The 26,190-nt window shown below is 41.6% G+C and overlaps 1 protein-coding gene across 2 annotated transcripts; it reads right to left on the bottom strand.

Annotated features, from left to right (window-relative positions):
* Positions 1 to 6,451: 6,451 nt before the first annotated feature.
* Positions 6,452 to 26,156, bottom strand: HELQ (helicase, POLQ like). Of its 2 annotated transcripts, XM_081020722.1 has the most exons (18): positions 25,547 to 26,151; positions 22,430 to 23,180; positions 21,970 to 22,148; positions 20,899 to 21,099; positions 20,410 to 20,482; positions 18,314 to 18,411; positions 17,676 to 17,774; positions 17,080 to 17,225; positions 16,099 to 16,338; positions 14,846 to 14,987; positions 13,583 to 13,687; positions 13,218 to 13,428; positions 12,013 to 12,170; positions 11,059 to 11,157; positions 10,451 to 10,624; positions 9,534 to 9,647; positions 7,806 to 7,940; positions 6,452 to 7,070 (listed from the first exon to the last, which is right to left on the bottom strand). In XM_081020722.1, exons 1-18 carry the CDS (start codon positions 25,706 to 25,708, stop codon positions 6,993 to 6,995), a joined length of 3,165 nt encoding a protein of 1,054 aa, XP_080876848.1. In that variant the 5' UTR covers positions 25,709 to 26,151; the 3' UTR covers positions 6,452 to 6,992. The 2 variants fall into 2 exon arrangements, with proteins under 2 accessions (XP_080876848.1, XP_080876849.1); XM_081020723.1 differs by lacking the exons at positions 6,452 to 7,070; positions 7,806 to 7,940; positions 9,534 to 9,647 and having other exon boundaries at positions 10,457 to 10,624; positions 11,059 to 11,152; positions 25,547 to 26,156.
* Between the last annotated feature and the right edge of the window lie 34 nt (positions 26,157 to 26,190).

Here is a 26,190-nt window from a genome sequence, read left to right as displayed (position 1 = left end):
TTACTGACAAGCATGGGTTGAGGAGAGTGCTGTTGTGCTCAGGCACTCTTTGCGGGCTTCCAATGAGCATCTCTTTGGCCACTGAGAGAACAGAGTACTGTCACCTGTCAGTGTGGTGTAGTGGTTAAGAGCGGTAGACTCCTAATCTTCGTGTCTCCGCTCCTCCACATGCAGCTGCTGGGTGACCTTGGGCTAGTCACACTTCTCTGAAGTCTCTCAGCCCCACTCACCTCACAGAGTGTTTGTTGTGGGGGAGGAAGGGAAAGGAGAATGTTAGCCACTTTGAGACTCCTTCGGGTAGTGATAAAGCAGGATATCAAATACAAACTCTTCTTCTTATGTCCTTGTGCCTATGGGAAGCCTGAAAGCAGGACCTAAACACAACAGCACCCTCCCCTATTGCTGTCCCCAGCAGCTGGCACGCAGAGGCATATCTTACTTGTGATAATTGAGGCAGAACATAGCCATTGCAGTTAGTAGCCATCGATAGCTTCCTCCACTCATAAATTTGCCCTATCATCTTTTAAAGCTACCCAGGTTGTCGTCCATCACGACATCTATCTGGGTAGCAAAGTCCATAGTTTTAACCATGCACCGTGTTAAGATGTACTTCCTGAATAATGTCTGGATCAAGCCTTATGAGGAATGGTTGAGGGAGCTGGGTATGTTTAGCCTGGAAAAGAGGAGCCCGGGAAGAGATAGGATAGGTAAAGGTAAAGGGACCCCTGACCATTAGGTTCAGTCATGGCCGACTCTGGGGTTGCGGCGCTCATCTCGCTCTATTGGCCAAGGGAGCTGGCATACAGCTTCCGGGTCAATTGGCCAGCATGACTAAGCCGCTTCTGGCGAACCAGAGCAGCGCACGGAAATGCCATTTACCTTACCGCTGGAGCAGTACCTATTTATCTACTTGCACTTTGAGGTGCTTTCGAACTGCTAGGTTGGCAGGAGCAGGGACCGAGCAACGGGAGCTCACCCTGTTGCGGGGATTCAAACCGCCGACCTTCTGATTGGCAAGTCCTAGGCTCTGTGGTTTAACCCACAGCACCACCTGCGTCCCTAGGAGATAGGATAGCCATCTTCAAACATCTCAAGGGCTGTCACTCTTGTTTTCTCCTCCTCTGGAGGCTAGGACGGGAACAACTGTCCGACAGTGGAAAGGTCTCCATGGGGAGGTTGTGGAGTCTTCTTCCTTAGAGGTTTTTAAGCAGAGGTTGGATGGCCATCTGTCACGTATGGTCTAGTTGAGAGTTCTGCATAGCAGGGGGTTGGACCACATGATTCTCAGGGTCCCTTCCAACTCTACAACTCTATGAATCTCCCAACATTCAGCTGTTTGTGGCAGAGGAAGACCCTTTGGATTCATGTTTCTGCTGCCTACAGAAACAGAGCTGGGCTGGGGCAACAGCAGATGTGAAGCAGGGCACCAGCAGCACTGATACTAACCTGGCACGACTGTTGACCTTGACGTCGCTCACGGTCAGCCCTGCCCTTGTCAGCAGCAAGGACGCCCAGGGTTGGTAGCGCTGCTCTGCAGTTCCACACTACCATATGTAAAAGGTAAAGGACCTTTGGATGGTTAAGTCCATTCAAAGGTGACTCTGGGGTTGGGGCGCTCATCTCGCGCTCTAGGCTGAGGGAGCCGGTGTTTGTCAGCAGACAGCTTCCGGGTCATGTGGCCAGCATGACTAAGCCGCTTCTGGCGAACCAGAGCAGCGCACGGAAACGCCGTTTACCTTCCCGCCAGAGCGGTACCTATTTATCTACTTGCACTGGTGCACTTTCAAACTGGTAGGTGGGCAGGAGCTGGGACCGAACAACGGGAGCTCACCCTGTCGCGGGGATTCGAACCGCCAACCTTCTGATCGGCAAGCCCTAGGCTCTGTGGTTTAGACCACAGCGTTACCCGTGTCCCCACTCTCTCTAAACAAGTGCATAATTTGGAAGTGCCCCTGAATCCTGCTCTGCCACGCGAGGCAGGAGTGTCTTTGATGGCTAGCAGTGCCTTTTACTGGCGACAGCTGTTCCTGGATCAAGAGAGCTTGACCACAGTTGTCCATGTACTGTTAAACTAAGGCTGGATTACTGCAATGTGTTCTATGTGGGGCTACCCTTGAGGTTTGCCTGGAGGACGCAGGCTGTTCGGCGCATGGCAGCTAGGTTTATTGTGGGTGGGAAGAGCAAACTACCACCAGCATCTTAACACCTGGCTGCCACCCTGCTACAAGGCCACGTTTCAGCTTTTGGTACTTAATGCCTATACAGTTTGGACCAGGTGACTTGAGACCACCACACCCCTTACGTGACCCGTAGGTCATTGTGTTCTGTGTGTTCTGCAGGAATTTGTCCTTTCAGCCCCCAAAATATCAGAAGCTGGCTGCACAGCAAATCAGAGCAGGGCTGTCAGTGGGGCCGCCTTGTTTTGTGGAATAGCATTCCTGTTGTTGGTGCCTACACCCTATGCTTTCCAAAAACAACACTTTCTGTTTTGACACGTTTCCCCTACTGGATGAAAGGTCTCTGCCTTGGATTTTCATTTGGCATTGTTTTAAAGCTTCTTCTCAGTTGCTTTTTGTACAGTCTTTTAGCTGTTCATGTCTGCAAATCACCTTGAGAGACATATTTAAGCAGAGGATGTTTTGTAAGTTGTCCCTCTCTGCAGAAGTGCATCTAACACCTTCATTATACATGATACCTATTTACACTGGGTTTTGATGCTTGTGATGTATGTTTTTGGCACAACTTATTTTTGTGACCCTAAGTTGTTTTAAATGGTTCTGGTTGCTGTAACCTGCCCTAGGGCTAGGGCTGGGCGATAGATGTTTTTGAACATGGCGATGTCTCACTAGCTAAACACTGTGATACGCCAATATGTCGCAGTGTCTGAAATAAGGATGGAGCTATATAGAGGCATTGGATGGTTTTATGGTTTTTCCTGCATTGTGATTTTTGCTGGCACCTGCTCTTGTGATTCACTGCACCCCAGCATGAGGCAGGGGAGAGCTGAGCTGGCAGAGTTAGCAGAGGCTGCAGAAATTGAGAGAAACATTGGCTGGCTTCATGGTTTTTACCATAAGGCGAGTTTTGCACGCTCACACATCGTGATTCGCGATATATTGTCAAGTCAAAAATTACGAAACTGATATCACGATATAGACTTCAAACCAGTTTTGGACATGTTTAAATCTAAATCAAACAAGTGTTGGAAATGTAAAGAAAGTTATTTTTATCATATGTGGTGGTCTTGTAGTAAGGTTAAAGCTTACTGGGAAATGATATACAATGAATTGAAAAGGATGTTTAAAATAACCTTTGTAAAAACAAACAAACCAGAAGCTTTTCTTTTGGGAATTATAGGGACAGAACTACCTAAACTGTGTAGAAATTTATTCATGTATGCGACTACAGCAGCAAGAATGCTACTCACCTCAAAATGGAAAGAAGCAGAAGTCCCAGCAAAGGAAGAATGGATACAAAAACGGTAAGAAATGGCAAAACTTTCTGAAAGAATAAGAAATCAAGGTAACAAACTTTTTATAAAAGAATGGAAATGGTTTATTGAATATTTACAGATAAATTACAAACAGATAAAAACATTGGCAGGATTATTGTACTAGCCTGCAGTTTCATAAGAGTATATATTTTAAGTAGATAATTAAATGAGCAAATTAAATGAATTTGGATATGCTGATATTTGAAAAATTAATTTAAGGAACCGCAAAAAGAGGGAAAAGGAAGTCAAACTCTGAAATGTTAAAATGATTGTAAAACTAATGAAATGTGTAAATTTGAAAAGTATAAATAAAAACTTAAAAAAAGAAGAGTGTTTGGCATCTTCACTACCTTTCAGCGAGTGCTGAGGACGCACCTCTTTAACCTGGCCTATGATATCTCAGGTGTGTGTTTTCAGAATCTACCCTATTCCTGTGACAGCAATCTGTTTTAACTGTTTTAATACTGGATTTTAAAATTCTTGTAAGCTGCCCTGGGTCCTGCTGGTGAAGGGCTGATAATAAATTAAACGCTCATCATCCCTGACCATTAGCTGTCCTGGCTGGGGCAGGCAGAAGTGGAGTGCAGTAACACCTGGAGTTTGGCTATCCCTGATCTAAGGCATCTATTACTATTTTTGCTGCCAGGTCCAATTTGACTCCTACTTTGGAGTTCTGGAAATGCGGCAATAGGAATTTGAAAAAGCCACCTGTGTTCGCACGTGTTTTCAATGCAAAAATTGCAATTTCTGCTTCAGGCACATTGACAACACCAGCACATCTGTTCCGAAGAAAGGTGTGTTTTCAAATTAGCTTTCGTGCCTCCCAAGACTTGTCATCATAAATACAGGAAGTCACAGTTTAAAGGCGGTGGCACATAAAGAAGGAGTAACCTGCCAATGAGTCAGCTGTTCCCAGGCAATCTCCACCCAGCAACAGGTTTTTCTACTTTAATCAATCACAGAGCCAAGTGGGGCCAAAGTGACCAAGTAAATTGAAATGACACAGGCTATTGAAACATACCTTCTGCTAATATTTTAATGTTTGATGTATTACAGTATTTTAATATTTTTTTTGGAAGCCGCCCAGAGTGGCTGGGGAAGCCCAGCCAGATGGGAGGGGTATAAATAATAAATTATTATTATTATTATTATTATTATTACTCTTCTATCTTTCCCCACACCTCAAACCAATAATACTTCTTTTCCAGGCTCACAGGAAGACCTCCTCCTCCCTTTGCTATTATGATGCATGAAAATAACCCAAAGGCAAATATTTCAACAGAGTTCTCATGAATCTTCGGACCGAGGCTTGCTCAATAATTCCAATGCACAACACACATGAAATTAGGCTTGTTGTTGTTTAGTTGTGTGCGACTCTTCGTGACCCCATGGACCAGAGCACACCAGGCACTCCTGTCTTCCTCTGCCTCCCGCAGTTTGGTCAAACTCATGTTAGCTTCGAGAACACTGTCCAACCATCTCGTCCTCTGTCGTCCCCTTCTCCTTGTGCCCTCCATCTTTCCCAACACCAGGGTCTTTTTCAGAGAGTCTTCTCTTCTCATGAGGTGGCCAAAGTATTGGAGCCTCAGCTCCAGGATCTGTCCTTCCAGTGAGCACTCAGGGCTGATTTCCTTCAGAATGGATAGGTTTGATCTTCTTGCAGTCCATGGGACTCTCAAGAGTCTCCTCCAGACCATAATTCAAAAGCATCAATTCTTTGGCGATCAGCCTTCTTTATGGTCCAGCTCTCACTTCCATACATCACTACTGCAAAAACCATAGCTTTAACTATACGGACCTTTGCTGGCAAGGTGATGTCTCTGCTTTTTAAGACGCTGACTAGGGTTTGTCATCGCTTTTCTCTCAAGGAGCAGGCGTCTTTTAATTTCGTGACTGCTGTCACCATCTGCAGTGATCATGGAGCCCAAGAAAGAAAAATCTCACTGCAAAGGTGGCAGGTTCTCCAGGTCTAGGGAAAACAGATTGCTGGACTAGATAGGTCTTTCAGTCTGATGCAGCTGGCTCCTCTTACGTTTATATGTAAAGGACAGAGACAATCACCTAGATTTTTTAGGGTGGCATTGCCCCAAAAATGGCAATTACAATTTGCAGCTCTCTTCTGTGGAGCTTCTTACTTATGTTGACGTTTGACCATCCAACTCGCTTTGGTTTCTGAACCTGCTATGTGCCTTAAGTGTCTGCACACACCTGGTTAGACCTTGCAGTATTGCCATCAGTACATGGTAAGTGGGTTTGGTTGTCTATAACACTAACTACACTCACCCAGCTGCTTCCACTATGGCCTCCTCCTGTTGGAGAATATCCCACCCCACCTAGTTCCCTCATGGACTCAGCAACGGGACCAGAGAAAGGAAGAGGCAATGAAAGTGGCAAATAAGCAACATCCCTGCACCCCAAGAAATGATGGAATACTTGAAGCAGTTTTCCTGTCCCCTCCTCTCTGGTCCCTTGACCAAAGCAGTTTGCCTCGTGGAATAAGTTACAAAAGGCCCATAGGGTTTGTTCCCCAATAAGTGGAAGCTGCAGTGGGAATGCTGTAGTATAGACACAAGAGTTCCATTTGTTACTACACTACAGACACATTAAAAGAGAGTGAAATATACATTCACCAACCTGTGAGATTTTTTGTTGTCTGTTTTGGCATCTTGTCAATGTGCCATGGTGGGACATAGAACCACAGAATTACAAAACTGTAGTCGGAATAGGGTGGATTCTGAAAACACACACCTGAGATATCACAGGACAGGTTAAAGAGGGGCATCCTCAGCACTCTCTGAAAGATAGTGAAGATGCCAAGGGTCATCTAATCCAACGCCCTGCAATGCAGAAATCCCAGCCCCTAGAACATGCCATAGGGACATGTAGGTACAGCTCTATACATGTTTACGCAGAATAACTCTCACTATGTGCATAAGATTATTGTCTAATATACCAAAGTATATTTTAAAATAGTAACTTTTATTAATCCAAAATCAATAAATCATAATTCATAATGATTTTGTAATCCAGGTATTAAAGAGGCATGTTTATTGGATAGTTTCTTCAGTGCTGGCAAATCATGATTAGGTCTATACAATTTTTATGTTCTGAGTAGCCCAAGAAATTGATCTTTGCTTCAGAACCACAATCCCGTTCTAATTTCCTAATGTGGCCTTATGAAAGGCATTGTTTACAGAGACGAAGCAAAAATGATTTTCAAAAAGAAAAGAAGCACTTTATAACAGAAATAAGCATATATCCATAGCAAATGATGATGCCACTAATGATAATAAGAGGTGTGAAAGATGATAAATAAATTTCAGCTTTGCCAAAGAACATCAGTTTCATAATGTACTGAGCAGGAAGTATAGAGAATTTTTTTTGGAGCTTTTATTAATAGTGAAATAAGCTCAGGTACATGTATAGCAAACTATAAATAATTAGGGTAGAAAAATAATTGTTTGATTCTTGATTCACATGCTAGAGTGATTAGGAAGCCTCAAGTAATGTCTTCAGGTATTCTCAGTAACTCTTCCACTTCTTCTTGTAATGCCTCGGCCTTTTCAGTCAGGAGCATCTGCATCCAAAAACAACCATGTAAAGTCAAATAAACCTGATACAGTATAAGAAACATTTCTGAATGCATGGGGGGGGGGAGTTGACAGTTCTCAGGATGATGTATATTTCATTCTCCTGTAGCGGAAAGAGACTCACAAAGACATGACCAGTCTGATCCCTATAAAGCCTGTATCACACACTCACACATGCCAGTTTCCAACATGCTGGCACCTATTGGTAAAAGCCAAAACAAATACAGAACCAAGAAAGGGGTTATGCAGATGAAAGGGCAGGGCTTGATTCTCAGTGGCTATGGTCTCCAGGACCAAGGGCTAGACTTGACCCTCACTCTTACGGCATCTCCAACTATATCTCTTTACTTTCTCCCATTTTAGTGAAAGCTTACTGTTCATAATGACTTAAGAAGAGCCTGCTGGATCAGGCCAGTGGCCCATCTAGTCCAGCATCCTGTTCTTACAGTGGCCAAACAGATGCCTGTGGAGAAACCAGCAAGTCGGATCCGAGCACAAGAGCATTCAGTCCTATGCAAAAAGCAGACGCTCATTTTTAGGCACCTTCCCCCAATTTCTGGTTAGAGAACTGCATCGCAAAATTCAGAGAAGTGCAAATTTAGAAGGATAATTGTGTCTCGGTTGGCATATTGGTTTGAAAATGTGCAGATTAGACCGTTCCCCATTAAGATTCACAATTTTCATCCCCATTCCTGTCGATGCTTTTCAAAAATTTTACTTGCCTTTGCAGATGAAACTATTTGCCTAGCTTGGCTTCTGGACAAATGCTCAATAGTCTTCACCAGGACGTCTGGATTTGCATTAGCCAAGTGTGCTAAAGTTTTATAACCTGAGTTGTAGAGTTGCTTGGCTCGAGCCTGAGAAAGTGGACAAAAGGCTAATTAAAAAAAAGAGGTGGCAACAAATCTATTCATCACCACCACCAAACCTCTAGTCTCTACCAACCTGTCATATTTCTAGCTACCGTTTCTGATCACTAAATCTTTCATCAAAACAGCCCTTTTTGTATATTAGCTCTGTATATTGATCAAGATCTTTCACCACCTCAACGCACACTAGCCTCAGTAAGTTTTATTGGGGACTATGATAAACACAGAATCAAACGTGTTTGTTTAAAATTCAGGGCTTTTGGAAATATTTTAATAATAATAATATATTATTTATACCCCGCCCATCTGGCTGGGTCCCCCCAGCCACTCTGGGCAGCTTCCAACAAAACACTAAAATACAATAACCTATTAAACATTAAAAGCTTCCCTAAACAGGGCTGCCTTTAGATATCTAGATATATTTAGATATTTATTGTTATTCCCATGTACGAATGCTTTGTGGTTTGTATTTTGAGCACATACACCTGTACTAAGAAGATATTTAAAATATTGCACCAGCCACTAAGCTTTTAGCTTTTCAATCCAGCATTTTATGTGGGGTTGCAATATCACTCCTGTATAGAGATGATGCAGTAGGTCTATTTAACAACAAAACTTACTGAGGAAAGCTTTCAACTTTAGAAAGCTCAGTTCAGGGCCATCTCCAGTCTGTCTAGTCAATTTCCATAAAAATACTTTCATAAAAAATGACACCAGAGAACTTTGGCTCCATTGGCCAAGTTTATTTTGTCCTCCATCTTGTACTGAAGATGTATTTGCTGCTCAGGGTGCTTTGCAACCCATACTCCACAATCATACTGCAATGGTACACAATTTACAATTCCAAGACACCCCTTTTACTTAGTGCATTTCTATACACCCTTTTAAATATGTATCCCAGGGTGGTGTTGACAGCTGTGCAGCTACAATTAATGGTGCATAAAATAACCAAAAGAACACAGAGTTTGAATAACTTCCTCAGCAAAAACCGCAATCATTCACTATGACATATCAAACAGCAGCAAAAATCTGTTCCTGGACTGACCCCTCCCAAAGGAACATCATCTCAAAAGCTAACATGGCAAAATGAGACTTGCTGGAGCGATGGGGTCAGAAGCATAGGAATGCAAAGCAGGAAACTTCTGCTGCAGGAATTACATTTTTTTCAGAGCTTGCAAATGTGCTGCTCTTTTGCTGGGTAATAAAACCCTGCTTCCCTGGAAAAGAGAAAGCTGTACCAATCTCAGGTAGTAACAGTTACTTTGAGGGATTTTTTACAAACCATCTTTAAATTCTGCTTGGATTTGTTTGGTGAAAGAATACAGTCGTACCTTGTTTGCGACTGGGATCCGTTCTGGAGCATTGGCTGCTAGCCAAAAAGGATGCAGGGCAAAGCGCCGCGTCTGAGCATGTGCGCGGAGTGGTTTGCGCTTCTGCGCATGTGCGAGCGGCAAACCCGGAAGTAACCGGTACCGGTATTTCCAGGTTTGCCACGAACGTTTGCTGGAATGGACGCTAGACAAGGTGGATGTTCGCGGAGGTATTACTGTAGTTATTCTGGTTTGTTACGCATATACTGACCTCTAAAACTCCTGCCACCTCCATAAGAGGGATAAGCTCTGCCTTAACACAGTAAGTTAGTCTCTTGGTAAGTTCTGTCAAGAGAGCTTTATAAACCCAAAATTCATTCAGCTCCTGTAAAAATAAAACATAATTTAAAATGTTAGGAAACCCTCATCGTTCAGTCTGGACACTGAGGTCTAGCTCTGAGGGTGAGAAGTGAGGTTACAGGGAACCAGGCAGAGGGCCTTCTTGGTAGTGGCGCCTGCCCTGTGGAACGCCCTCCCAGCAGATGTCAAGGCAATAAGCAACTATCTTACTTTTAAAAGACATCTGAAGGCGGCCCTGTTTAGGGAAGTTTTTAATGTTTGATGCTGTATTGTATTTTTAATATTCAGTTGGAAGCCGCCCAGAGTGGCTGTGGAAACCCTGCCAGATGGGCGGGGTATAATAATAATAATAATAATAATAATAAAAAAACTTTTGTCTGTCCATTTTTGTCAAAAAATTGTCTACCAAAATCCTGCCAAATTTCTGGAAGAGGAAACAGTGGAAGGTCACTGGAACAGATTCCTTGGGTACCATCTTAAAATGCAATGATTCAATAGCAATAGAAGGAGCTAACAGCAAGAAATCCTTTGCTTCTAGTTGACTAATTTCAATGTGGTCCTTTTTAAATTGATTTTTTAATTGAAACATGTATGAAAATACTGTCATAAAAGCACAACGAACTGGTTATTTATTCTCAGCTTCTCCACATGCAAGTTAAGTAAAACAGAATGTGCTGAATGTGGACTATTTTTAAGAAATGCAACTTTAATCAGTTCTGGAATTTGAAAGGGAAGCTGCGTGAACAATTTGGAAAATCTGAAGTAAAAGAAGTTTCTGAGCAACATTTCTGTGTTCCATCAATGAAGTATTCAGCTACTATACATTACCTCACAGAAATGTAGAACTGAGGAGGAGAACGAAGCAGCTGAATTAAGAAGGGTTTGAATGAATCCTCGTGATATGTTGAATTTTTCTGCCACCTCCCATACGTTGTTCACTTTTAACAAAGCATGAAGAACCAAGGACAAGTAGAGTCTACTGGCTGTGCCAATGTCCACATCCTAAAGGAATATGGAGTATAATTAGAAACTGAAGACACAATCCAATGGAAAAATTGTTTGAATCTTTCAAGTTATCTGAAATAGTGGAACACTCTTACAATTTTAAATTCATCCATTTCTGAGGCTATCTAAACCATGAAATGCAACATAAGAGGCCACACAAGACAATTTCCAGCTAGGAATTTCAGAAACAAGTAGTCCCAAATATGACAACAAATAAGCTTTAGTATGACTCTAATATGATGCTTTTCCGCCATTCATGTGCAACTAATTTCTGATCTACTTAATGTTAAGGTACTCAAAATTTTAATCCAATCGTTTATGACCAACTCCAAGAAAGGAATCACAGAAGCTCCCCTGAATTCACAATTTTGATGGATAATCCATTCCCACAGTTATCTTTAGACACCTGAAATAAGAAATCTTCCTCTTACCATTCTGACAGCTTGTCCAGAAGCCTTTTTGGTAATAAAGCTCTCCGGAACACCAACAATCTCTGCTACTTGTTGTTCTGCTGGACTTAGCTGACTGTACTAAAAAGCAGAATTAATCTCAGATCTAAAGGAAAGTTACATTCTGCAGAAAACACAGGGCATGCTCTGTGCCTTGTGAGAGACATAGGAGAGTGGCACTGGACTCAACTGTACAGTGTTCTCCTCCCACCACCCAAACTTAGCATGAGAGCAGAGATATGTGCACACTGCATCACCGTAGGGAATCTCTGGGAATGAGAGGTCCCTCCATGAACCCTCCGAGTTCTCTTGTCTTGCCTGGGTGCAAGTTACTCAAATCATGCACGTGCTGGGCTATGGGAAGAAGAGCCCCGTGACGTTAATTTCTAAAGGCAGATGCTGCACGCGAAATGAAAAACTTCAGACGTGTAACAGATAAAACACTCTTGAGGTATACTGCAAAAAATTCACTAGCTGCACATAAGTTTCAATATCTGCCTTGTAACAAATAATAATAATAATAATAATAATAATAATAATAATCCCTCCCCAGCCAAGGCTGGGCTCAGGGCGGCTAACAACCAATAATAAAAAACAAGTTGAATGAATACAACTTAAAAAACAAGATGAAAATACAACATTAAAACATTAAAATGCAGCCTCATCACAGGAGGAGAAAGGAAAAAAGAAATGCAAAAAGAAAAACCCAGGAGTTTAATGTTAAAAGGTCTGGATCCTGCATGTATCTCAGCATAATTTATTCCCTAGGATATTTAAGACTCCATGTGCACAAGGAACAACTCTAGCTGTTCCACTGAAGCTGACAAGAGAGCCTTGTGCTTGCTAAGTTCAGAAAAAGAGAGGAAGGCTCCCAGGGATGCTATGTAAAGATATAAAAATCATCTTCTAGTTGGTTTTTTTTAAAAAAAAGGTTACCTGTCTAAAATAGATCATCCAGTTTGGGCTACACTGCAAAACCATACTGTACGGTGTTGTCAGGTAGATTAAATGTAGGCAACTTTCAAGGATTAGCCCTTCAAGGCCTTTCTTCAAGTCTGCATAGAGCGTGTCACAGTACGCCAAATCGATAGAACCTAAGATGTAATAAAAAGGTAGACATCATACAATGGCCCACATTGTACAGATCTGATCTTCAGAATTTGATGAGACATTTCAGCATGTCAACACGTTGGAAGACTGTTAAATGCTCACTACCCTTTCAGGGTGGCAAACCACTTGCTCTTCTTAGCAGGAAGCGCTGTCACCTCAAACTCCATATTTGATCCCCACAAACCAGGTCCAGCAGAGCTTTCCTTGATTCAAGGGGGCATCAGTTCTGTGGGGAAGTAGCCTTTCCTTATGTCTATGACATTCCACACTAAACTCATCACTATCATGGACATTGTAGAATACACAGTGTTGCTTTGTCTTTCCCATACCTATCTAGTTGGCTGCTCTGCTTGAAAAGATTGCTGAACAGAATGCTGGATGAGATAGGCTTTTAAGTCTGATCCATGTAGCTTACATGCAGATTGAATTTGTGGAGTACTGGGAAATTGCAGTTCCCTTGCAATACGCACCAGGAACATGTTTTACCTATTAATGTTTCCTTCCACCCCAATCTGACAGTCGGACAAGGTCTGAATGTGATTAAACTACAAAAGGAGGATAATATTTGGGGGGGGGGGGCAGAAATGAGAAGCTAAAGAGATACTGGATTTATTTTTATACATCCATACAAAATCAGTAGTTGAGCTGGGAACTGAGATCCATCTTGGCCAGGCTAAGACATTTTGATGAGTGAGGTGAAAATCGAATCGAATCGAATCAAATCCCTTTTCACTTCAGAAAAAGATACAGGCAGCAACCATTTTGCATGGAGGGTCCATTTTTTGTCCCTGCATGCGTTGGCAGAGTGAGCATAAGCCCAACCTGCCCCATTCTTCCCTCTTCCGGGTCCCGTGCATCAGCAGATGCACACAAAATGGTCGCTATCTGTAGCTATAAATTAAAATTATGGAGATTTCCTGCCCCCTAATTGCAGTCAGAATCCGATTCAAGGTAGCCACTTCATTCTGCCTGCTGGTAAGACTGGCCTTGCGTGACTGTATTTTAATAGATCCCAGAGGGAGGTTTTATACCTTTGTAAGTGGCTTGACCCAACCTAGTGATAACTAGAATTTGTCCACCATCGCAGCTTGTATTATCTTTTAGGAGTCCATTTTGTTTCAGCCCTTGCAATACTTCCGTAGTTACATCCCGGAGGCTCTTTCCTTCAGGCAGAAGCTGTGGCTGGACACTAAACAAGGTTAGTTGCATGAACTGGAAAACCTCTTCAGGACTGGTTGCTATCTGTAGTGGAACACAACAGGACAAACGAGAGTATACAAAGACTAAAAAATACTAAAAAAAAAAGAGTTTGGTGTTTCGTTATTCTACCTGAAACTTTCCCTCCCCCAATCAGTCTTCTTAATACAATCAACCAGTTTTAAGGTTTCAAAATTACCTTTAATCCAACCAATGATAAGATTAAACTCCGGATACCCTTGTTGAACTCAAGCAGGAGATTGCTGTAACAGCTTTCCAGAGGGCTGTATACTAACTTTTGAACCTTAAAAAAAGAGCAACAGCTATGTGAATGCAAATTATAAAATATGGCTTATTTGTACCTAATGTTCCTAAAAGATTATCTTCTCCATTATGTCCTAACAAGATCTCCCCAAGATCTGCACTGCTTTAACCACTGCATTAACTGTGAATCAACTGCCCTGTTCTGTAATGCCTTACAAATCAAGTCATTTGCAGCTAGGAGTAGCATCTTCTCCGAAACTTCGTGCTTATGGAATGACCTCTTTCTCGGGGAGTGGCTGTAACTATATAATGTCCATCTATTAATGAAACCTTTGGGCAGTAACAGCTCTTGGCTCTTTACAACTCCTTTTGAGTTTTTAGGATGTATGATAGTTTGCCCTGTCTTCTGCTGTTGCATTTGCATTTTAAAAATTGTGGGTTTGCTCTGCTTGACTACAGCTTTAAATGCTGGTTGTAATCTGTCTTGAGCTATTTTGGAAAGTTATAAAAGTTTTAAATAAAAACAAACAAAAAGGATACAGAACAGAGCTATTCTCAGAGGATGCTTCCCAGATCTACAGATCTATTCCTCTTCAAATTTACTGGGGATAGTTTTCAATGCTAGTCCTACTCAGAGTAGATGCATCGAAGTTAATGGACATGATTAACTTGTGTTCAGTAATTTCAGTGAGTTTACTCAATGTAGAACTTAGCTGAATACGACACTGAGCCTTTTTCAGTGGTGACTTAAGACTACAATTTGGCATTTGTTTAACAGATAAGAAAGCAATTATTTCAGCTGTATATACCTTAACAATGCCTATGTTTCATATTTTAAATATGTGGATTTATAATCAGTATTTTATTTTTTCATATATCACATTTTTGTTTTAGAATGCTATCTACCCAAAGCCCATGCAGGCAGGCAGTTTATCTTATAAAACATTTTCTAAAGTCAGTATGTTATGTTACTGGGTGGTGATGCTATTTTATGATGAGATATCATTGGTTTTCAAGATGAGGTACTGGCCTTGCTTAACATATAATAAAAGAAAAAGGGCCTTTAAATATACTTCCTAAAAGGATGATCAAATTATTTCAGAGCACGCTTACATTTAAAAATTTGACCATCACCCCATATTACGCAATTGACTTATACTGATAAGTGTGAAAATCAAATTTTTTTTGCTTAAGTTACCAGATTCCGGTCTTTCTCTTGCGCGATAAGAATGCTTTCACCAGCTTTGTCAATACCGGCACGGCCAGCTCTGCCTATCATCTGTTTATATTGGTTTTTCTTCATGAATTCTGTTGCAACATATGGAGCTCTTAAAATGACCCTGTGGAAACATTGAGAATGTGTTTTAATTATCGTATATAATGTTCAAAGAATTTGATTTTTTTTAAAAGTATTACTAAAATGAAGAAAGCAAAATGCATCAGATTGTTGGAACCCCAACATTCCTCAGAATTGTTACAGTGCATACAGTTATACAAATTTTTACACCACAGCAACTTTTGACTTTGGAGCACCTTTTATTTCTGAAATATGCTCTAAAGGCATGTAAGAATCTGGCCAACACTGCATGCAACAGGGGACACAGCAACAGTATCCTTAATAGCCAAACTCTAGAATTCCGTTATGTTCTCTGCCTGCTGCTACTGAGAGAATCAAGAATAGTTAGACCAAAAGACAAGTATGCTACATCCAAGTACTGTAACTTGATTTAGATTTAATCATAGAATTTTGTAGTTTGAAGGAACCAAGAGGGTCATCTAGTCCAATCCCCTTGCGATGCACGATTTGTCCAACATAGGGCTCAAACCCACAATTCTGAGATTAAGTCTCATGCTCTACCGACTGAGCTATCCTCAGAATTAATGAGTAGGCAGCAGCTGAGCAGCAAAGGAAACACCTGAACAGTTCCTTAAGGGACACTAAAATCATCAAGACTAATCCTGCAAATTCCGTTCCTTCTTCATCATGGCCAGAAGTGCTTCAAGGAGGAATCATTGAAGAGTGAAATGAGACTGGAAAGGGAAGTTGCTCGCTATCTCTAGTACTATACTGGTCATACGTGAGCCCATGCAATAGGAACTACAGAGCATCTTCACACCAGACCCTGAACGCAGGCCTAGTACATACCAACAACAAATAAGGGGGTAAATCTGTCTCTGCAAATTATCACTTCAGACTCCTGCATTTCTTTTGTGTATGGGAGGAGGGAAGGGGGCTCAGAGGACAAAATGTTCTATGTAAAAACATTTCCCTGCATACAGAATGCTAGCACGTCAGGAAAAGGTCCCTGAGCTCTCGTTTTCTGGTCAGCTTCCGATGCCCTGCTGGACCCCTGCCTCTGGCTTCATGCTCCTGAGTGAAGGAAATGTTAAAATCTGTTCCATGCTCCACATGATAAAAACAGAAAGACGCAACATTTCTTAAAGATTAACCTTCGAGCTGGCAAGTTAACCCCAGCAGCAAGGGTAGAGGTGCAGGTAAGGAGACAGAGGATTCCTGAAGAGTAAGCTTCCTCTATTCGTTTTCTTTCCTCACTGGTAAGGCCACTATGGTGATAGGAGATTCCATATGGAATTGTTTGCTTCAGTACTGGGCAAAGTCTTCCATTGCAGATGTTTCTCAAATCTGTAAGAAGATCGCGTTTTTCTTTCTCCTTCAACTTTTTATAGTCTCTAGGAAAGAAAAGTACACTTAGATTATGTTTGCATACCAACCATCTTGGCTATTCCGCCTGACTTTCAATTTGAACTTAGCCTGATCTTTTATTCCCCTTCCTTCCCTCCCCCTCCCCCTTTTATGAAGATTACCCGCTCTGGGATCCCACAGCTAATTCTCCCCTGGTCTCCTTGCTGGCCCAAATAGGACTAATTTAGCCAGCTAGCCCTGGTGATCATATAATGTTTATTGGATGGATTTCCCCCCTAAATTGATTTTTGAATTCTGAATTTATTGTTATTCACGTTTTATACTGTATTTTATGCTGTTTTCTGTTGCATCAATTAAGTGTTTTAAATTTGTTGTTAGCTGCCCTGAGCCCGGTTTTCTGAACCGGGAAGGGCAGGGTATAAATAAAAATTTACTTATTTATTTATTATGTGTCACACAGTGCTAAATTATTCATAGTCTCTCCCTTTCTCCATCAACATTGCTGCCACAACACAGAATTATATGGTACTTCAAAGGTTGTTATTCTGGACACAATAGTACCATCACACCCTGCAGTACTCAACAGTTTGCTTAAGCTGCAGATATAATCCTACAGGGTTATACATGATCCTGTTTGATCAATGCATACCATTCTGATCACTCTGCTTGCAAAGGGAAGAAACAGGCCTCTGCATCAACATTAGTAAATTCCGAGGTTAATTGTAAACATGCCAATCAAGTAAGTATATTGCATCCAGGAAGCATACCTGTTCAAGTGCTTGCAAATCATTTCTGCTACGTTTTCACAGTTCTTTTTAGTGGGACAGAAGACAAGGCAGGAGTACTTTGGAATAACTTCCGTCACCAGTGCAATAAGGTGATCAGGGTCAGTCTTCTGCAGACCAGTAGAATACTAAAAGATAACACAGTTTTGTTTCTGTTCTGGATAACTTTGTTGTGCCTCAGTTACCGGTAATCAAAATATTCAAACAAAACTTCAATGTATTTGACGTTACAAACTTATCCATGACTGAAGCCTCCATTTTAAATTGTTGCTTTAAATGAAAAAATAATAATACAAAAATAGCATCCATTTCTTTTGTCATTTTAGTATCCCCCACCTAAGGATACTAGAATCCGGACCATACATTCTCTGCTGGTAAAATACACACATATCAAACATTATCTGTAAACAAAGTAAGCAATTCTATTACTACTACTACTACTACTACTATCTAGACTGATTTGCATTTTTAGAGCCAGTTGTTTTTGTTAGACACAAGGAAGAACATGTTGAAGCATATTACTTTAACTGGCTATGGATAAATGTTAAAGAAAAACTTTTAATGCTTATTGACATTACCTTGAAATTAAGAAGACGTGAAAATCTAAAGCCATCTTCCGCTTTGTTATCAACTTCATAGATCGTGTCTCGTATTTTTACATATTCTTTCAGTTCGACCTATATTTTTTCAAATGTACATAGAATAATTAGATTATGACTTCTATTGAGAAAAAGCCATACTGCGGATGTAATGTGGAAGGCATTTGAAAAGAGAAGAGTAGCTTATTTTTTTTCTTAAAAAAAAATATGCATTATTCTTTTTGCCTTTCCTAAAAATCACAAATACTGTAAATTGAAACACTTTCTTGAATTATGGTGTCTGTGGCTTTTACGTTTTGTAAGGTATTTTCCTTATGACTTGTTTTACAAAGAGGAATCCGTAAACTCATCTTTGCCACAATAGTGATTAGAAGGTAACATATTTTAAAGAAATTTGACCATATAAAGCTAAACATTTGAAAGGCTAATAATGAATGCTATGTTCACTGTCAAATTAAATGCCTGGAAAAAACAACAAATACCACTTTTCACCAAATTAAATGCCTAAAAAGCTCAGAAAGGAAAAATGCCTTCTCATCCCTTCAGTTAGTTCAAAATGGTCAATATGCAACATTTACCTCTAAGAAAGTCAACAAGTTCTCTAGTCAAATACATACTGGTCTGAAATTACTGGTGTAATATTCCGCTTTCAGGAATTGCTGCAGATCTCCAACGTTATTTAAAGTTGCACTCATTCCAATGATCTGAGTGGTTTCTATACAAAATATAGCAACATACTTTGAAATATTACCCTCAATGTATCATAGAAGAATAGTAAAGAAAGTCATAGTATCCCATATTTCAAATAGAACAAGACAATCACTTTCTTCATTAGATAAATAGCAAGAGCAGCATCAACCTCATAATCACCCTTTTTGACTAATTGCACTGGATATTGTTAAGACTGACCCACAAAATGCAGCCCTGGATAACTCTAAGCTGAGGTGGCAAAACTTCCTAAGTCTACAGTTACATAATAAAGTATTTGTATATCTGAGGCTGCAATGGTACCGTATTTTTTGCACCATAACACTCACTTTTTTCCTCCTAGAAAGTAAGGGGAAATGTCTGTGCGCGTTATGGAGCGAATGCCTGCGGGTGGCGGGGGGGGGGGGATCTGCTGCACTCGTGAGCGGAGGATCTACGGTTCCCCTTCCTTCCCTCCTCCGTGGTTACAAAGCATGGATCCACATGGATCCTCAGGATTTTTGCATTGGGCTACTCCAAACTCACTGTCAGATCACATGTCTGTGGCCACAGCATGAACCACAAAAATCATATATCCACTATTTCGTTTAGAATATTTTTTTTCTTGTTTTCCTCCTCTAAAAACTACGTGCGTGTTATAGTCTGGTGTGTGTTATAGAGCAAAAAATACGGTATTCAGATTAACTGGGGAATAATTTCAGTGGAAATCAGTGGGACTTGCTGCCAAAATAAGCAGACAAAACAGAGCTATCCCTATCATGAGGCAGAGTGAGGCAGCTGCCTCAGGCAGCAGTGGCTGTTCTTCCTAAGACCCATGGCCGTACCTTTCTGTTGAAGGAAAGAGCTCTCCTTGCTACATAGCCTGTTGCCTCCCATGCTCCCTCCATCCTAGGGTGTAGCTTGAAAAGGTGAACAAAACAAAAGATAAAGAGGGTACTTTTTATCACATGTGGTGGACCTGCCCCAAGGTGAAAGACTTCTGGGAGAAGATTTATAATGAATTGAAAAAAATGTTGAAATATACATTTACTAAGAAACCAGAGGCCTTTCTTCTTGGAATAACAGGTTTGGAATTGCCCAAGAAAGATGTTAAATTATTTTTGTATGCCACAACTGCTGCTCGAATTTTATTAGCTAACAAGTGGAAAACACAAGAAGTACCAACAGTGGAAGATTGGCAGATGAAGACGATGGACTTTTTGGAGCTAGCCGACCTGACTGGAAGAGTTTGTGACCAGAAGGAGGAGGATTACCAAGAAGAATGGACGAAATTTAAAGACTATTTAGTTAAATATGTTAAGTTAAATTAATTGGAGAAGCTTGCAAATACAGATAGGCTTAGGATTTAATCAGGTAATGGGATGAATTAGTATGTTTAATACTGAATTGGAAAGGAAAACAAAAAGATGTTAAGTGATTAAGTTAATTTTATAAGAATAGTAGTTTTGGAAAACCATTAAAATGATATACACTGAAATTCAACCAGGGGGATACGAGGAAGTCACTTAACAACGTTACTAAGTTTGGTTTAAATACGGTAGAGATTTATGTTTATTTATTTATTTGTTTGTTTAAAAAACATTTGGAAAATCAATATAATTTTGGGGGGAAAAAGAAAAAGTGAACAAAACAAACCTCAGTATATACAAATAGGCTACTTGATTTGTTTAATTTGTATTTCTCTTTACCATCTTGAAATAATTTTAAACTTCATGTTGCCAGTGTTATTTGATGTTTTATTTTGTATAGCTAACAGCTGCCAACTAACATGCTCTCTGAGTGGCTCACAAAAATTAAGAATTAAATACAAATAAAAAATACAAAACAATACAAGTGGAATATATTTTATGCTTCCTGGGCTCTGGGGGCTTGAGATGAAAAATAAGCATTTAAAACACTTTACATGTTGAAATATACTATTACACAGACAAATTACATACGTTTTTAGAAACGGCACAATTGATGTAGCTATTATTTGAGTCCAAGACGTGCAGAAATTACTTACTGCTTGTATAAAGAATCTTTGCAAGAGTCATTTCTAGAACAGCCCCACGACTTCCTTCTCCAACCATGTGCAACTTCAATTAAAGAAAGGTGTAAAGAGATTATGAGAGTAGGAAAGAATCAGAACCCAAGAACACTATGAACGTTAAAATGGAGATCAGATTTCTTTGGTATACGTGCTGCATTTTGACCCACCTCCCTCTTTAAAGCTATAGGCTTGGTTCTCTGGCATAGTGTGGGGAGACCAATTAATGTCAGTCTTAAAACACATTTTTATATTTTGTGTTGGTTACAATTGAATCCAAGTATGTGTAATATTACTAGTTACCAATACAGAATCTTGAATATATTTCAACCAATTAGGGATTATTTAAAAAGACAAGTGCCCATTAATATAAATAAGTAGCACAGTGCAACTTCTACAAACAAGTTTGAATTTATAAATAAATTAAAAGCATTTTAAAATAGTTTCAGGAGTTTTATAACAAACCTCATCAACCACAACTAGACCCAGGTCACCAATTCGCTCGGTTTCGATCAAGGAATTCACTAGGGTGTGCCCTCTTTCAATAGTAGCAATGTACAGAGATTTCTTAAGCCTTCTTTTGATTGGAGGAATCCTTCCTCTACTTCCTGCATATTCTTCAACCAGAAAACCTAGTTCCATTCCAAAACCCGACAAACCAGCAACCTACCATATGCAATAAATAAACAATAAAAACACAACTGAGAATTCTTTTTTTACAAGTATTATCAAAATTTTATACCAGTAACATGTTTGCAAGCAGCTTATAATAGAGACCAGCTGCTGCAGGCAAGCTTTATTTCACAGCTATTTTTATAAGGGTTCAGTGGCACTACATCTCAAAATCAGTAAGTAAAATATCAACTGTCAAATGAAGAATGCCTGTCCAGTGCTGTGCTCATTTCCTCAGAAGTGAATCCCACAGAATTCAGTAATTCCAGTTAAGGAGACCTACCTGCATAAAAGAGCTTTAAAACAGCTTCCTTTAATTATCTGCTCCCTACGGCTCCCACACTTCATCTTTAGACTGATCACATGCAGACGCCCGCCATTTAACCACCAGCCAGTTACCATATTTTTCGCTCTATAAGACACACTTTTCCCCTCCTAAAAGTAAGGGGAAATGTGTGTGCGTCTTATGGAGCGAATGCAGGCTGCAAAGCTATCGCTGAAGCCTGAACAGCAAGAGGGAGAGCTGCACAAAGCCTCTTCAACATTTGATTCAGAATATTTTTTATTCTTGTTTTCCTCCTCTAAAAACTAGGTGTGTCTTATGGTCAGGTCCTATAGAATGAAAAATACAGTATTTCCCCCTCTCCCACTCGTTTTGTTTATCACTAGCCTGATTAAGAGTACTGGAGAAAGCTTGCACACTATTTGGGGGCATTTTTATTGGCCTGATCATCCTAAAATGGATTTTGGAACTCCCAATTAAGTGTGCACAGGGTTGCAGCCCATCACTTTCAGAAATTTATGCAAAAAAGTTGAAGTATACTACAAGGATGCATAAGGATAAAAAGCCTATTATTTCCACACCTTCTCCTGGACTATAGCCACGTATGGTAGGATCATTAAAACATCCATTTGTTTGCAGAGTAATTCTTGAAGAATTAAAATTTCAGCTACAAGTGTTTTTCCACCGCTGGTTGGCAAAGAGTATATTAAATTCTTTCTCTGCTGCAGGGATTCTAACGTTAAACAAGCATGCTGCCAGTCTGTAAAAATAAGAAGACAGGTGTTACCCTTCTATTCAGTGATTAAAGATCAAAATAAGAGTCTTTTGGAATTCTGCAAATTGTTCACTAAACAGGATCATTATTGGTCAGTTTGTTAGAGGATGGTGCTGATAATTCCAAGGTTACAGGTTCAATCCCCATATGGGACAACTGCGTATTTCTGCATTGCAGGGGGTTGGACTAGATTATCCTCAGGGTCCCTTCCAACTCTATGATTAGCACAGAATTTAATACTACAACAAGCAGTACAGTGGTATTACCATAAAGTTTGTCAATTCCTCTGAACTCTGCTAGCAGCTCCTTGACCTTGGTTGGCAATCCATAAAATGGACCAATGTCAACAAAGGAAGCACTGTGAGTTCTCTCAGCAACCCCAATCTCTTCAGATACAACAGCCTCTTTGAGTTGTTTGCTTTTAGACACCAGTGAAGCAGGAGCTCTTGCATTTTCAGTCATTGCACTTTTGAGATGATCTTTGAGACTCCTCCTCCTTGGTTCAGACAAAGAACTTGTAGATGGTTCACTATCTTTTTTAACATTGTCTGTATCATGACAATGAGGTACATCTGATATCTTATCAGGACTTTGATTCTGGTGATAGGCTCTTTCTTTTACATTTGCCACTTTGTGAGGATGAATCAAGCATTCCTCTGATTGTTCAAGAAATAAAAGCTGTGATGATGGCAGGTTTTCTAGACTATCACCATGAGGATCTAGACTGCTATCCTTCTGCTCTTTCATAGTGCTTAAAAAATCATATTTTCTTCTGCTTCTGGAGTCGGTGGTTGATTCTGGAATTGGCAATATCTGTTCTATATTCTTAGCATTTTGGAGCTGAACATCTCCACATACTGGCTCGACATAAGTATTGCAATCTAGGTTTTTAATATCCAGGACACCATCAGTGGACTTCATGCATCTTTGCTCTAGGTCATGTACTTCAGCTAACAAAGAGTTGTTGCCAGAAAAACTGTCATAATCCCCAAACAATTCAACTTCACTGTCAAGATACTGCAAGAAATAAAAATCCGAATGAGTTTTTATAATATTTAGCATTTACATTACCTTAGAGAGTTTAATGCACTTCAGACACATTATCTCAATAACCCTTATGGCAATCTATTAAGGTAGAAGAGTAATATTATTCTCACTGTTCAGAAGGTGAACTAAGACATAATTTATCAAGGACCATCTAATGAGATTTTGCATGAGACAAGTTATTGTTATTGGCTCTGTGTCATTAACAGCATTCAAAAGTGGGAAATTAAACAGCGAAACTTTCCCTGTCTCATGCTTTAAAAGCTTCCTCTGTTTAGCTTGCTTCAGGTTATTTTTAGAAGAGCATAAAAATGATGGCAGTTCTACTAAGATTTACAGGACAATGAAATGTGACTCTGGTTCAAACACTGACAAAATTCATCTAAAATTCACTCCAACAGTAAAATGCACAGCATAGGTTTGTTTCATCTGCCAAAAAGCCAATTAGCCTCCACAATCACTGTTGTCAAAATTTCTTTACAAGTCTCACAGAGCGGGAAGGGCTTGGAAAACATTACTCTGGATTCCTTTCTACATTGGAAGCTGGCTCATACTGAATTGCAGTCCCTTGGCAATTCAGTATTACAACTGAAAGGCAGTGGCTATCCAAGATTTCAGAAAGAAGCCCTTCCCAGCTCCACCTGGAGATGTCAAAAGATTGAAGTCTGCATGCAGAGCAGATGCTGTACCACTGAGCAATGGCCCTTGCCCTCTGGGGAAACATCCCAGAAAAGCAAACAGGAAGACAACACAGCAGATCCACCTCCTCGGCTGGGCTCCCCCTTGCCAAATCCCACGAGGGCCACCCCTTCCTGCTGCACTTCTGCGAAGGGCCACATGCACTGACAGCACAAGAATTCATACTTCCAACCACAGTGCCGCTGCGCCTAACAGGTGCATTGCGCTGGGTGGGAATTATCCCTGAAGTCTTGAGTATACTCTGTGAAAGGCAGCAGGGAGCATCTCCTTTTGCATGCAGGTGGTCTCAGGTTCAAATCCCAGGGAGGGCTTGGAAACCTTGGAAAGCCAGTACTGGTGGGTGAAGGTAATATTGAGCATGACAGACAGGCAGATAAATCCCTCTGCTCCTAAGCCCACAGGGGAAGGGCTGCAGCTTAGTGGGGCTCCCACTTGTGGGGTGCCTCAGAGTTCTGTCCTCTCCCCCATGCTTTTCAACATCTACATGCAGCCACTGGGAGAGATCATCAGGGAGTTTGGGCTGGGTGTTCATCAGTATGCGGATGATACCCAGCTCTACCTCTCTTTCAAATCGGAACCAGTGAAGGCGGTGAAGATCCTGTGTGAGTGTCTGGAGGCGGTTGGAGGATGGATGGCGGCTAACAGATTGAGGTTGAAGCCTGACAAGACAGAAGTACTGTTTTGGGGGGGACAGGACGCAGGCGGGTGTGGAGGATTCCCTGGTCCTGAATGGGGTAACTGTGCCCCTGAAGGACCAGCTGCGCAGCCTGGGAGTCATTCTGGACTCACAGCTGTCCATGGAGGCACAGGTCAATTCTGTGTCCAGGGCAGCTGTTTATTAGCTCCATCTGGTACGCAGGCTGAGGCAACCTGCCCGCAGACTGTCTCGCCAGAGTGGTGCATGCTCTAGTTATCGCTTGCTTGGACTACTGCAATGCGCTCTACGTGGGGCTGCCTTTGAAGGTGACCCGGAAACTACAACTAATCCAGAATGCGGCAGCTAGACTGGTGATTGGGAGCGGCCGCTGAGACCATATAACACCAGTCTTGAAAGACCTACACTGGCTCCCAGTACGTTTCCGAGCACATTTCAAAGTGTTGGTGCTGACCTTTAAAGCCCTAAACGGCCTCGGTCCAGTATATATGAAGGAGCGTCTCCACCCCCATCGTTCTGCCCGGACACTGAAGTCTAGTGCCGAGGGCCTTCTGGTGGTTCCCTCGCTGCAACAAGCCAAGTTACAGGGAACCAGGCAGAGGGCCTTCTCGGTAGTGGCACCCGCCCTGTGGAAAGCCCTCCCACCAGATGTCAAAGAGAACAACAACTACCATACTTTTAGAAGACATCTGAAGGCAGCCCTGTTTAGGGAAGCTTTTAATGTTTAACAGACCATTGTATTTTAATATTTTGTTGGAAGCCGCCCAGAGTGGCTGGGTGGACCCAGCCAGATGGGTGGGGTATAAATAATATATTATTATTATTATTATTGGCAGCACAAGGTCCCAGGTTCAAATCCCCCGCGGCTGTTCTTTAAGGGCATAGGCTTGCAACCCTGGAGATGCTGCCAGCCCGTGTAGGCAATACTGAGCTCGATGGATCTGTGGTCTGAGAGGAGGATGGGGCCCAGAGTCAATGTGGGTACCTCATCCTCCGCTTCCCCGGTGCTCAGCTTCTTGGGAGCCGGCGGGGAGCGGGAGGAAGTCCGGCTGCAGCTCCCCTTTTCTTCGGCAGGCTCGGCTCCCGACCGCTGCCTTTTCTGCCGCCGCTCCCGCGCCCTCCTCACAGCGACCCCGTCGCCCTCCATCGGGCAGCGGCATAGCCTAGCACCGGGCTCCCCCGCCAAGCCGGCACCGGGCGGGCGGGCGGCGGAGGAGCAGAAGGAGAGAGCCGTTTCCCGTGAGGGTAAGCCCCGGCTCCATCACCTCCCGTTTGCCTTCACCCCTCTGGACACAAATGGAACCGCCCAGCTCGCCTCACAGCCGCGTTCTTGCCCCTGGGAGGGCGATTCCAACTGCTATAGAAAGAGGGGGAAAGGAAGAGATATAGTTGACCCGAGGAGCTCCGCCTTCCCCCTCAACGGCTATTGTATAGGACATGGCATTACGGCGGCCTTCCGCCGCACCGGTGCCCTCTTGGACTACAACTCCCATCAGCCCCAGCGGAGGGCAGTTGTAATTTGTATCAGGGCAGTTGCAGTTTAAAATCCCCAATAGGCAAAGGCTGTGAGGGCTATTTGTGTGTGATTGAAGGTGTGTGCAGGGTGTTACGTCACTTCCCGTTCATGAG

The sequence above is a fragment of the Podarcis pityusensis genome (genome assembly GCF_964106645.2).
Source record: "Podarcis pityusensis genome assembly, chromosome: 9".
NCBI classification, from domain to species: Eukaryota; Metazoa; Chordata; class Lepidosauria; order Squamata; family Lacertidae; genus Podarcis; species Podarcis pityusensis.
Note: the sequence above shows the minus strand (reverse complement) of the source record. Positions and strands in the feature narration are given on the sequence as shown.